Here is a 13,081-nt window from a genome sequence, read left to right on the forward strand (position 1 = left end):
TACTTGAGTCATTTTCTATTAAGATATCTTTACTTTTACTCAAATATGAACATGTGGGTACTTTTTCCACCACTGAGTACTGTACCTGTGGAACAGAGCTCCTTTCCGCAGCAGTAGCTCCAGCACTTTAATATGGCCGCCTCGGGATGCCAGGTGGAGGGGAGTCATCCCACTCTCATCTCCCTCGTTCAGCAGCCTGGTGCAGGTCATCCACTCCAGGAGTCTGTGGCAGGTGTTTATCCTCCCATACCTGGAATAGAAAAGATTGATCATAAAAAGTAAGTTATCAAATACAACTAATGCTAAACTGAAAACCAGCCAAAATAGCAAACAGTGAAATTGTTAATATTTATGGGGTATAATGAGTCTACTGACAACTCAATGTGTCAATAATGTAGAGATTTATTCAGAATTATAAACTGGGTGGGTCGAGCCCTGAATGCTGATTGGCTGACAGCCGTGGTATATCAGACCTTATTCACACAACTTTTACTGCACTAATTACATTGGTAAGCAGTTTATAATAGCAATAAGGCACCTCGGGGGTAATTGATATATGGCCAATATACCACGGCTACGGGCTGTGTCCGCATTGCGTCATGCCTAAGAACAGCCCTTAGCCGTGGTATATTGGCCATATACCACGTCTTACTCCTTAAGTTACTCACTCGGCTGCGAAATGCAGTGCAGATTTCTTCTGCTTAGACTTCTGATCTAGTGAGACGTTGAGTCCGAGCATGTCCGTCACTGACTCTGGGATTCCCAGTCTGCAGGCGTAATGCAAGGGAGTACAACCCTCATTGTCCTCCGCACCCAGGAGCTCTCTCACATTGCTGCACTGTGTGGCAAGAGACAATATGATAACATTGGGGTCTCAAGAGTCAAACTAAGTGTTTACTGCAAACTTTATTCAAAATGATTGCACATGTCAATCCTACTGAGACAGTCACAAGAAGATATATGGGTTTAATAATGAACCTTGTTTAATACAAAGGCTAACACTTATGATCCTGGGATTCTACTTCTTCTTCGTGTGTTGGATTTACTTCAAGTTCTCAACGCTAGGTGGCAGTAATGCACTACGTGTTCGTTCTTACAAGATCCCCCACTAGAGCTCATTAAAACATACTGTATGAGCTCATTGCAATATTTAGAACTTATGACGTTGTCTTAAAATTTTAACATGGATCTCAGCGTAATTTTGGAAGCTTCATCATTGCTATTGAACCTTCTAGCAGGTACGTTCATTATAGAATATTACCTGTAAGGCTTCTGGAGGAAGGTTTTTCAGACCTTTAGGCTGCAAGATGGCAAGGTGAAGGAAATTGCAGTCATATTTGTCTTTTATTTTCAAATTAGCCCCTAAAATAGGAGAGGATGAACAGGATCATGACAAACCATACAATAGTGTAAACTACATGTGAGACATATGCTTCTCTTTGAGAAACTTACCATGTGTAAGAAGAAGGCCCACTGTTTTCCATGCACGACAGCTTGTTGCCAGAAGCAGTGGCGTATGACCCTTACAGTCAATGGAATTAATGTCTGCACCCTGTCAAAGAATAAATATGAATATGATAAGATCGTGAAACACTGGAAATATTCATATTTTTCTCTTGTTTCTTGTTTCGTGTTCACCTTTGAAATGAGGTACTCAGCCAATCCAACATGGTCAAATATTGTTGCTCTGTTGGTGAAAAATATGATAAAAGGGTAAGAGAGTAGGATATCATTTTTACCTAAATGTCTTGTCCAATGAAAATGCATACAGTAAACAGTGTACTACTTATGCAGTGGAGTTTGGCTAGCTCCATCTGGGATATTGATGACATCACAGACTCTATCATATGCCGATAGCATGAGTTTGACGGCCTCGGATGCTCCCTGGGTGCAGGCAAAGTGGAGGGCTGTGGATTTGTCACACTGTAAAGAGAAGCACAAAGACATGACAGAGGTCACAATGACAGACCAGTTTGAAATGATGTCAGGATATTACAGACACTGGTCCGTTCCCCTTGATTAGATTTAGAGTGGATTTGGTTCTTCCGATGTCTTCCGATGTCTCTTGGGTGTAACATGAACTGACAATGTACCCATTATGAGTGGATGCATAATAACTCATTGTTGCTTACTGTAACACATTGTAAAAACCTCAGTTCTAAGAACCTTTCAAATGAATGCCTGTAACGGGAACTGTTTTATATTACAAGAAAAGGATAATTAAGGTTCATAATTGGTCTTTCCTATTACTCAGAAGCCTTCTAAATATATGTGCTTTTGTCTATGGTTCTGAGAAAGAATCAAAGTTATTTTTGTGTTAGATTTTGAAATCCATATATGTGAATATACGGTATATGATATTTGTAGGTGCAGTTTGAATGATTATTTACATATCCACAGAAAAAGCTTCTAAGCGTCATCATCACCAGCTGACATACCTGTTTTTGGTCAATTTTTGCTCCCTGTTCTATGCAGAGTTTGATCGCCTCCAGGTTTCCTCCATGGACGGCCAGATGAAGAGGAGTGCTGAATGATTTGTCCACGTAGTTGATGTGCATTTCAGTTGAGAAACCCATCTCCTCACCTTCAGCAGAGAAAATTAGTGAGTAAGAATTGTTTGAGTACCAAAATTAGTATTTGATTACTGTAATAGGAAAGCAAATGTTTCTTATTTACTTACCTTTCTGAAGAACCACCAGCATTGATTTTTTAGCCCCCGCAAACGCTGCTGCGTGAATTGGATAATGCCCCAGCTTGTTCTGTTGACATAGTCTGGCTCTGTATTTAAACTGAGAACAGCAGGTGAAATGAGTGTAGTTACATTACAAAAACCTCATAGGACATCACTAACGATCAATGAATCACACACGTCTCCTTGTTCAAACATCAAGAACACACAATTTGACAATTATACAGTGGCCATATAATTAATATTCACACACAAGTAGACGAACAGCTTCATGGTTATCAACCGAGCAGGCCAACATTAGAGGTGTGTTCCCCTGCCCTCCCATCAGGTTGGCATCCGTGTTGCTGTGAGACAGTAACAGCTGTGGAAAAACATAATTATTTATAATATCATATCATACTGAATGATATCATATCTTATTATATCATATAATATCGTAGTATATCATATAATATAAACTCAGCAAAAAAAAGAAACGTCACTTTTTCAGGACCCTGTCTTTCAAAGATCATTTGTAAAAAGCCAAATAACTTCACAGATTTTCATTGTAAAGGGTTTAAACACCGTTTTCCATGCTTGTTCAATGAACCTTAAACAATGAATGAACATATACCCGTGGAACGGTCGTTAAGACACTAACAGCTTACAGATGGTATGCAATTAAGGTCACAGTTATGAAAACTTAGGACACTAAAGAGGCCTTTTTACTGACTCTGAAAACACAAAAAAAAAAAGATGCCCAGGGTTCCTGCACATCTGCGTGAATGTGCCTCAGGCATGCTGCAAGGAGGCATGAGGACTGCAGATGTGCCAGGGAAATAAATTGCAATGTCCTTACTGTGAGATGCCTAAGACAGCGCTACAGGTAGACAGGGCGGACAGCTGATCGTCCTCGCAGTGGCAGACCACGTGTAACAACACATGAACAGGATTGGCACATCCGAACATCACACCTGCGGGACAGGTACAGGATGGCAACAACAACTGCCCGAGTTACACCAGGAACGCACAATCCCTCCATCAGTGCTCAGACTGTCCGCAATAGGCTGAGAGAGGCTGGGCTGAGGGCTTGTAAGCCTGTTATAAGGCAGTTCCTCACCAGATATCACCGGCACCAACGTCGTCTATGGGCACAAACCCGTCATCGCTGGACCAGTTTATCGTCTAAGGAATGAGCGTTACACCGAGGCCTGTACTCTGGAGCGGGATCGATTTGGAGGTGGAGGGTCCGCCATGGTCTGGGACGGTGTGTCATAGCATCATCGGACTGAGCTTGTTGTCATTGCAGGCAATCTCAACACTGTGCGTTATAGGGAAGACATCCTCCTCCCTCATGTGGTACCCGTCCTGCAGGCTCACCCTGACATGACCCTCCAGCATGACAATGCCACCAGCCATACTGCTCATTCTGTGTGTGATTTCCTGCAAGACAGGAATGTCAGTGTTCTGCCATGGCCAGCGAAGAGCCCGGATCTCAATCCCATTGAACACGTCTGGGACCTGTTGGATAAGAGGGTGAGGACTAGGGCCATTCCCCCCAGAAATGTCCGGGAACTTGCAGGTGCCTTGGTGGAAGAGTGGGATGACATCTCACAGCAATAACTGGTGCAGTCATTGAGGAGGAGATGCACTGCAGTTCCAGATACTGACTGTTACTTTGGATTTTGACCCCCCCCCCCCTTTGTTCAGGGACACATTATTCCATTTCTGTTAGTCACATGCATTTGGAACTTGTTCAGTTTATGTCTCAGTTGTTGAATCTTATGTTCATACAAATATTTACGCATGTTAATAAGTTTACTGAAAATAAACGGAGTTGACAGTGAGAGGACGTTTCTTTTTTTGCGGAGTTTATGTTATTAGACTGAATGAATAATAGTACATGGAGGTGCACTAGCTAGAAGTGTAGAAGTATAATATAGGTGTATTAGACCAGGGTTTCTCAAACTTAGTCCTGGGTGCATGTTTTGCGAGAGAGAGACGAGAGACCGCAACCAACCAAACCATCTCGCACTATAGCAAACTAATAGCTGCCATAGCTAGGTTCTTTATCATGGAGCTCTGCTCCTAGTGGTTTACCCCGCTACCTAGGCAGCGAATAGCCTGAGAGAAAAATATGCACACACCTGCAGCCAATGGGAGTACAGGTGTCCCTAAAGAAGGGGATTCTTCCCCTAAATCAGTCTCCCATTATCTTCAGTGACTGGACTGGACAAGTAGAGAAGAGAGAAGATAAGTCTCAGGACGAACCCGCTGTCGATCTCCAAGTCTCGACGTTGTCCTTATAAAATGAGCACGTTTTTTCCACCCAATCCAAAAGCTCTTTTAAGAGCTCAGTGTCGCTGCTCCACCATGGCGTGGACTCACATAACCTATGTTTCGTGTGCTTAGGATCACAGCACACTAGGGGAGGCCTCACAGATCCCCGGAATGACCTAGCTGCGCCCTCCTGTCATTAAAGGCGAGGAAGCAGCGGTGGGCATTTTTCAGGGAGGAGATCCCTCTAGCAGACGCCATGTCTGTGCAAGCCTCAAGGTTCTGAGGCGTCATATAATGATGCCACCTCTAGTGAAGACGAGGATATTGGGAAGTTTGTGATTTTTTCTCCGCAACGATCCACTCCATAGACTGGGGTTGAACCCCCCCCCCCCCCCCCCCGGGGGAGGACTAGAACTAAGGGGAAAAATGCAGGACCAATGGACGGGGTCCCATCAGGTCCGCTTTTTCCTATTAGAATGACTATATGGCATGAGGGTACATTAGAATACATTAGAGTCATGTATTCTAACCTGCCCACAAGTCTATGACTGTGTTTGGGTGGAAGGATGAGGGAAATAGCTTCTGTAACTGGTATTACAGTACTATCAGACTAATCTTTTAATATTGACAGAATATTGAAGTATAATCTATCTGGTTGTACAGATTAGTATGGCTCATATTCTGTTTTATCTGCCCAATAGTCATTGGCGATGCCTCTAGACTGAGTAGGGTGGATTGGACCGAGGACCTAGTATACTGTGACACAGTGTGTTACAGTACTGCAGGATTTGGTCGCAGCCATGGCTGAGCCTGGCCTTTTCATTAAGTGGGATGTGTTAGGCTCTGCCTTAAACCACTAGGAGCTCCCCTATGGGGCGGAGCTCCACGATATAGTTACCAGAGTTGTAACTTCAATGAGTGGAGCGGAGCCCCATAGGACTTAAGGCCCTGCCAGTCTACAAGATCAGTGAAAACCTCTAGTTGCAACAGAATACCATCATGGATACCATTTTTATGTCTGCATCCAGTATGAAGTTAGAGGTAGTTTCACGAGCCAAAGCTCGCTGGCGTTAGTACAATGACTCGAAGTCTACAAGAACAATTACCATGCTAGCTGTTCCTGTTCATCAGACTCTGGGAAAGTAGATACATAGCTTCATTGCTAAAATGTCTCAATTTAGGTAGAGGAAATTCAAGTCATTGGAGCTAATTACAGTTTCTTTCTGTATAGAAAATTATTGTGGTAAATTCTAGAATATGGACATTCAGGGCACATGCCCATTGATATTATTAAAATGTTTGAGCAGAGAAACAGAGCATTACCTCTGCAAAATGCATAGAAATGCAGGAAATTAGCTTGAAAACTTCAAAATTGTCTCTCAGCTCTGTGCCAAAATATGTACAATTGCTGGAAATTAGCTTCAAAATTTTAGAATTCTCTCAGCTCAAAATGGCAGAATATTTGCTTTACAACAGCAACATTTTCTCTATGACACCAATATACCTTTCTAGCTAATTGACTATGTTACAGTGTACACTTCCTCTTTCAATGAACTGTTGGGAGGTCTATATAATTAAACTGTCCATTTCAAATGTTGATTACTTGTACTTGCTATTATCATTCACCTGATGATAAGACAAGACATTACTTTTTTGTTTGTTAACCTATGATGGGGCAGGGGTCCTTGGGCAAGAAACATGTGAAAACCCCTGTACTAGAGTAGAGCTGAATGGGGGGTCAGGTAGGGGACGGACCTCAACGAGAGGGTTGTGTCCGAGGCTGACAGCCAGGTGTAGGGGAGACATGAGGCGGAGGTTGAGGATGTTCGAGTCTGCCCCCAGGTCCAGCAGGCAAGCACAGCTCTCTCTCTGGGTCCTCTGCACAGCCCAGTGCAATGGAGTGTTGCCCTCCTCATCACGGACATTCAGTTCTTCACAAAGGTCACAGATAGAGATTTTTGTTTTCTCAATACATTTAAATATATACATCAATATCACATGACTGATAAAACAAACAAAAATATGATTTTGGCGACAATATAAAATGGCAAACAATAACGATGTTTCAAGGAAGATATATACCACAGTATACAGTAAATAAATACCTAAGTAAATACGTCTTACCATCTGGACCAGTCAACTGCACAATGAGCTGTATGGTGCTGATGTGCCCGTGTGAGGTGGCGTAATGCAGAGGGCTGGCATTGGCTTGGTCACGGACTCCCAGCAGGGCTGAGTGCTCTCCCAACGCTACAGAGTCACCTTGCAGAGCCCACTATTATCACAGTGTGGAAAGACCATATCAATCCTGCATTATGTTCTGGTTTACAGTAACACATCTGTTCAAAATACTATTATTATACATACTGGATTCTGTTACTGTTCAGTTGACAGTTAAGTAAAACATCTTAACTAAAACCAGAGAAATAATTGGTAAAGACTCCAACCACCCAAGCCATAGACTGTTCACTCTGCTACCGTCCGGCAAACGCTACCGGAGCATCGGCTCTCGGACCAACAGGCTCCGAGACAGCTTCTACCCCCAAGCCATAAGACTGTTAAATAGCCAGACTGCTAAATAGTAAATGAATGGTACTCAAACTATTTGCACGGACCCTACGCACCCTCACTAGACTATATACATGTATACACACCATACACACCCTACATTGACACTCCAACACATAACGCTCACACATTCACATACACTACATAGGCACACACACACATAACACACACACGGATATCGACACCACACAAACACACATACATACCCATTACACACACAAGCACACATACACACACACTTTTACACTCATCATTTGCTGCTGATACTCAGTTCTTTATTTGACTTATTATTATCTATTCTGATGCCTAGTCACTTTACCTGCCTTCATTGAGATTGTTTTGTTGTCACTGGCCCACACACAATACCCCATAATGTCAAAGCGGACTTATGTTCTCCAAATTTTTTACAAATGAATTCAAAATGAAAAGCTGAAATGTATTCAACCACTCTGTTATGGCAAGCCTAAATAAGTTCATTAGTAGAAATTTGCCAAACATGAATCCTGTTTGCAACAAGGCACTAAAGTAATACTGCAAATAATGTGTCAAAGCAATTTACTTTTTGTCCTGAATACAGTGTTATGTTTGGTGCAAATGCAAAACATGCAAACACATTATTGAGTACCACTCTCTAGATTTTCAAGCGTAGTGGTGGCTGCATCATGTTATGTGTATGCTTCTAATTGTTAAGGACTGGGGAGTTTTTCAAGATGAAAAGAAACGGGATGAAGCTAAGCATAGGCAAAATCCTAGAGGAAAACCTGGTTCAGTCTGCTTTCCACCAGACACTGGGAGATTAATTCACCTTTGAGCAGGACAATAACCAAAAACACAAGGCCAAATCTACACTGGAGTTGCTTACCAAGAAGACAGTGACTGGTCCTGAGTGGCCTAGTTACAGTTACATAAAAAACTAAAACAATGTATGGGCATCCAGGGCACATGCCCATTCATTTCATTTTAATGTTTGAGCAGAGGAAGACAACATTAGCCATGGCAAAATTAATAGAATTGCAGGAAATTAGCTTTAATACTGCCAAATTGTCTCTCAGCTCCATGACAAAACATGTACAATTGCTGGAAATTGGCTTCAAAACTGCAAAATTCTCTCAACTCAATGGAAAAATAAGTAGAATTTAAGAAAATTTGCTTTACAACAGCAACATTTTCTATACGCTGCCAAGATATCTTTCTAGCTAATAGACTATGTTAGAGTTAAGATTTCCTCTTCCAATGAACTCTGGGGAGGTCAATATAATAAAACTGTCTACAAAATCTATTCATTTTCAAATGTTGATTACTTCTACTTGTTATTATCATTCACCTGATGATAAGACAAGACATACATTTTTTTATATTTGAACCATTTTGAATTCAGGCTGTAACACAACAATTGAGGAATAAGTCAAGGGGTATGAATACTTTCTGAAGGCACTGTAGCTCCATTTTTGTGTATTTGATTTTATTCCTCTTGTGTTGCTATTTTTACTTGCATTATTATTTTTCAACTCTCCATCATTGGGAAGGACTCGTGAGCAAGAATTTCACGGTTGTATTCGGCGCTTGTGACCAATGTATTTTTTACTAATCACAAAATCATATTAAAATAGTTTATCATATTTGCTAATAATAAGTAAGGATTGAGAAGTAAAAAACTGTATATGCAATAATAACATTAAAAAAGGAATTGAATATCTGCAAGATCTGTTTTCCACATGACTTACCTCAAATATTTTGGCTGAAATCTCTGTAGCATTATCTCCATGAATCATAGACAGGTGGTATGTCTTGTTCTGCATCAGGTCGGTCTTTGAAGAGGTCATCAGGCTTTTCTGTTCATGTCGACATTTCCACAAGGACTTAAAAGTTTCATGTGGTTTGGTTTGTGACCGAATGTGTAGATTAGTAGTATGTTCTACAATAGGTAAGAGCAGAGAAGTTACATTTCAACATACATTAATATCTATATTAAACAGCTGTCAATGTATAATCACTAAGTGTACATAAAAAACATACAGTATTGAAAACAAAGACATCCAGTAGGCTGCATAACCGGCTGTAAAATATTATAATGTCAACCAATGAGTCTAACTAGTAAGATGTAATACATCATCTTACCTTAATGTTGTTGGGTGTGAGATGAGCTTTCTAGTGTCTTCTGGTGTTAGCGAGAGAGGGGGGTTATATAGAGATTTGCCATTTGCCAAACAGATCGAATTACATTGCATCTTGGTTGGTCAGACTTTGGACTGACAGTGGAGAGGCTTAATATCCTAATGTAAATGCATCGGGTCCATTGCCAAAGACCAGAAAAGTTAATTGGACAAACAGTCCTTCCTGAAAAACAACATTAGCTGAAACTGAGGGGTAACTTTGTGGTTTAGAGTAAACCTATGAGATTCACAGGCTCATTACTGCACTATGGTTCTATGATTTTCCAGTAGTAAACTAAAATCAATAATTCTCTCTTTGTTCTGAATTATGTAATGACCACAACGGAATGGACCTATTCACTTATGTAACATACAGCTGAGGATCATTTCCAATCATCTTATAAAACATCCCATTACAATAAACAATTATTAAAACCAGGAAATGACATTATTTCTGTCATGGCTGATATTCAATTTACATGCTTTGTCTTAAATTTGCCAATTAAACTCTGTGATCGTAGTTGTTCCAAAACTTTACATTTAGAGGAAAATACCACATTCACAATGCTCACTCTCCTCTGTTAAAAAAATACACCTCCTTTATGCACAAATCTTTTGTCATTTATTGACTAAAGCGTTCAGCCCTTTTATTCTATTATTTTATGAGTCGACTTTCACAAGGCATTCAGGTTTTCTGTTGATAACAATGCTCTGTAGGAGCCTGAGCAATGAACCATTTATATGTTCAAGAATATTTTCAATAAAGATAGGGACCTCCATTGTTGAGTTGAACCAGAGCCAATATTTGTTTGGTTAGCATTAGAGGGGCAAACATGGTGTTATATTTCATAATGCTCCCTTGCCATCATCTGATAAGCATCTGGTTTATTGTTGTATTTTGAATTAAAGTATAGTGTTCATACCCCTTGACTTATTACACATTTCGTTGTGCTACAGCCTGAATAAAACATGGATTACATAGATTTATTTTCTCACCCGTCTACACACAAAGCCCCATAACAACAAAGTAAAAACATGTTTTTAGAATGTTCTGCTAATTTATTGAAAATTAAATACAGAATATATAATTTACATAAGTAGTCACACCCCTGAGTCAATACTTTGTAAAAGCACCTTTGGCAGTGATTACAGCTGTGAGTCTTTTTGGGTAAGTCTCTAAGCACTTTACATCGGGATTGAACAATATTTGCCCATCATTTTTGTTTTATACAATTCTTCAAGCTCTGTCAAGTTGATTGTTGATCATTGCTAGGCAGCTATTTTCAAGTTTTGCCATAGATTTTTAAGCCCGATTTAAGTAAAAACTGTAACTTGGCCACTCAGGAGCATTCAATGTCATCTTGGTAAGAAACTCCAGAGTTTTGGGTTATTGTCCTGCTAAAAGGAGAATTAGTCTCCCAGTGTCGGTTTGAAAGCAGACTGAACCAGGTTTTCCACTAGGATTTTGCCTGTGCTTATAGCTGTATTCCGTTTCTTTTTATCATAAAAAAATTCCCTAGTCCTTGCCGATGACAAGCATACCCATAACATCATGCAGCCATCACCATGCTTGAAAATATGAAGAGTGGTACTCAGTGATGTGTTGTGTTGGATTTGCAGGTTTTGTATTCAGGACAAAAAGTGTATTTCTTTGTGAAATTTTTTGCAGTATTACATAAATGTCTTGTTGTATTGTTGCAAACAGGCTGCATGTTTTGGAATATTTATACTCTGTATAGGCTTCCTTCTTTCACTGTCATTTGGGTTAGTATTGGGGAAGTAACTACAATGTAACTACAATAACTGTAACTACAATGTTGTTGGTCCATCCTCAGCTTTCTCATATTACAACCATTAAACTCTGCAACTGTTTTAAAATCATGATGAAATCCCTGAGCGGTTTCCTTCCTCTCCAGCAACTGAGTTAGGAAGGAAGACTGTGTCTTTGAAGTGACTGGGTGTGTTGATACACCATCTAAAATGTAATTAATAACTTCACCATGCTCAAAGGGATATTCAGTGTCTGATTTTTGTATTTTTACAAATCGGTGCCCTTCTTTGCGAGGCATTAAAAAACCTCCCTGGTCTCTGTGGTTGAAATTCCCTTCTAGATTGAGGGACCTTACAGATAATTATACTTATGGGGTACAAAGATGGGGTAGTCATTGAAAAATCTTGTTAACCACTATTATTGAACACGGAATGAGTCCATGCAAATTATCATTTGATTTTTGTTACGCACATTTTTACTCCTGAACTTATTTAGGCTTGTCTTTACAAAGGGGTTGAATACTTATGGACTTATTTCAGCTTTTACATTTTTTATTAATGAACAAAAATGGTTTACAAACCAAATTCCACATGGACATTATGGGGTACTGTGTGTAGACACTAAATCTCAATGTAACGCTGTCTTTTTATTAAGGCTGTAACACAACAAAATGTGAGAAAATGAAAGTGGTGTGAATACCTTCTGAAGGCCCTGTATGTTAATATGTTTGATTGATTTCCAATATACAGTGCATTCGGAAAGTATTCAGACACCTTGACTTTTTCCACATTTTGTTACGTTACAGCCTTATTCTACAATGGATTAAATAAACAATTTTCCTCATCAATCTACAAACAATACCACATAATGACAAAGCAAAAAAAGGTTTTATTGGCAAATGTATTAAAAATAAAAAACAGAAAGAACTTATTTACATAAGTATTCAGACCCTTTGCTATGAGACTAGAAATTGAGCTCAGGTGCATCTTGTTTCCATTGATCATCCTTGAGATGTTTCTACAACTTGATTGGAGTCCGCCTGTGGTAAATTCAAATGATTGGACATGATTTGGAAAGGCACACACCTGTAAGGTGTTGTTGACAGTGCATGTCAGAGCAAAAACCAAGCCACGAGATCGAAGGAATTGTCTGTAGAGCTCCGAGACCAGGATTGTGTCGAGGCACAGATCTGGGGAAGGGTACCAAAACATTTCTGCAGCATTGAAGGTCCACAAGAACACAGTGGCCTCCATCATTTCTTAAATGGAAGAAGATTTGAACCACCAAGACTCTTCCTAGAGCTGGCTGCCAGGCCAAACTGAGCAATCAGGGGAGACGGGTCCTTATCAGGGAGGTGACTAAGAACTCAATGGTCACTCTGACAGAGCTCCAGAGTTCCTCTGTGGAGATGGGAGAACCTTCCAGAAGGACAACCATCTCTGCAGCACTCCACCAATCAGACCTTTATTGTAGAATTTGCCAGACGGAAGCCACTCCTCAGTAAAAGGCACAATGCAGCGCATTTGGAGTTTGCCAAAAGGCACTTAAAGAACTCTCAGACCATGAGAAACAAGATTCTCTTGTCTGATGAAACCAAGATTGAACTACTCTTTGGCCTGAATGCAAAGCTTCACGTCTGGA

The 13,081-nt window shown here is 40.3% G+C and overlaps 1 protein-coding gene across 1 annotated transcript in view; it reads right to left on the reverse strand.

Moving 5' to 3' along the window:
• LOC109874702 (transient receptor potential cation channel subfamily A member 1) overlaps positions 1-9,339 on the reverse strand; it is a 23,110-nt gene extending 13,771 nt beyond the window's left edge. The window contains exons 1-12 of the mRNA XM_031809691.1: positions 9,241-9,339; positions 7,073-7,223; positions 6,704-6,879; positions 2,943-3,050; positions 2,681-2,789; positions 2,439-2,584; positions 1,787-1,923; positions 1,639-1,687; positions 1,453-1,552; positions 1,262-1,362; positions 669-838; positions 86-250 (exon numbers count right to left, since the gene is read on the reverse strand). Of these exons, the coding sequence (XP_031665551.1) occupies positions 86-250; positions 669-838; positions 1,262-1,362; positions 1,453-1,552; positions 1,639-1,687; positions 1,787-1,923; positions 2,439-2,584; positions 2,681-2,789; positions 2,943-3,050; positions 6,704-6,879; positions 7,073-7,223; positions 9,241-9,339 (1,511 nt within the window). The remainder of the gene's footprint in view (positions 1-85; positions 251-668; positions 839-1,261; positions 1,363-1,452; positions 1,553-1,638; positions 1,688-1,786; positions 1,924-2,438; positions 2,585-2,680; positions 2,790-2,942; positions 3,051-6,703; positions 6,880-7,072; positions 7,224-9,240) is intronic.
• Positions 9,340-13,081: the final 3,742 nt, after the last annotated feature.

This window comes from Oncorhynchus kisutch, linkage group LG30, assembly GCF_002021735.2.
Source record: "Oncorhynchus kisutch isolate 150728-3 linkage group LG30, Okis_V2, whole genome shotgun sequence".
NCBI classification, from domain to species: domain Eukaryota; kingdom Metazoa; phylum Chordata; class Actinopteri; order Salmoniformes; family Salmonidae; genus Oncorhynchus; species Oncorhynchus kisutch.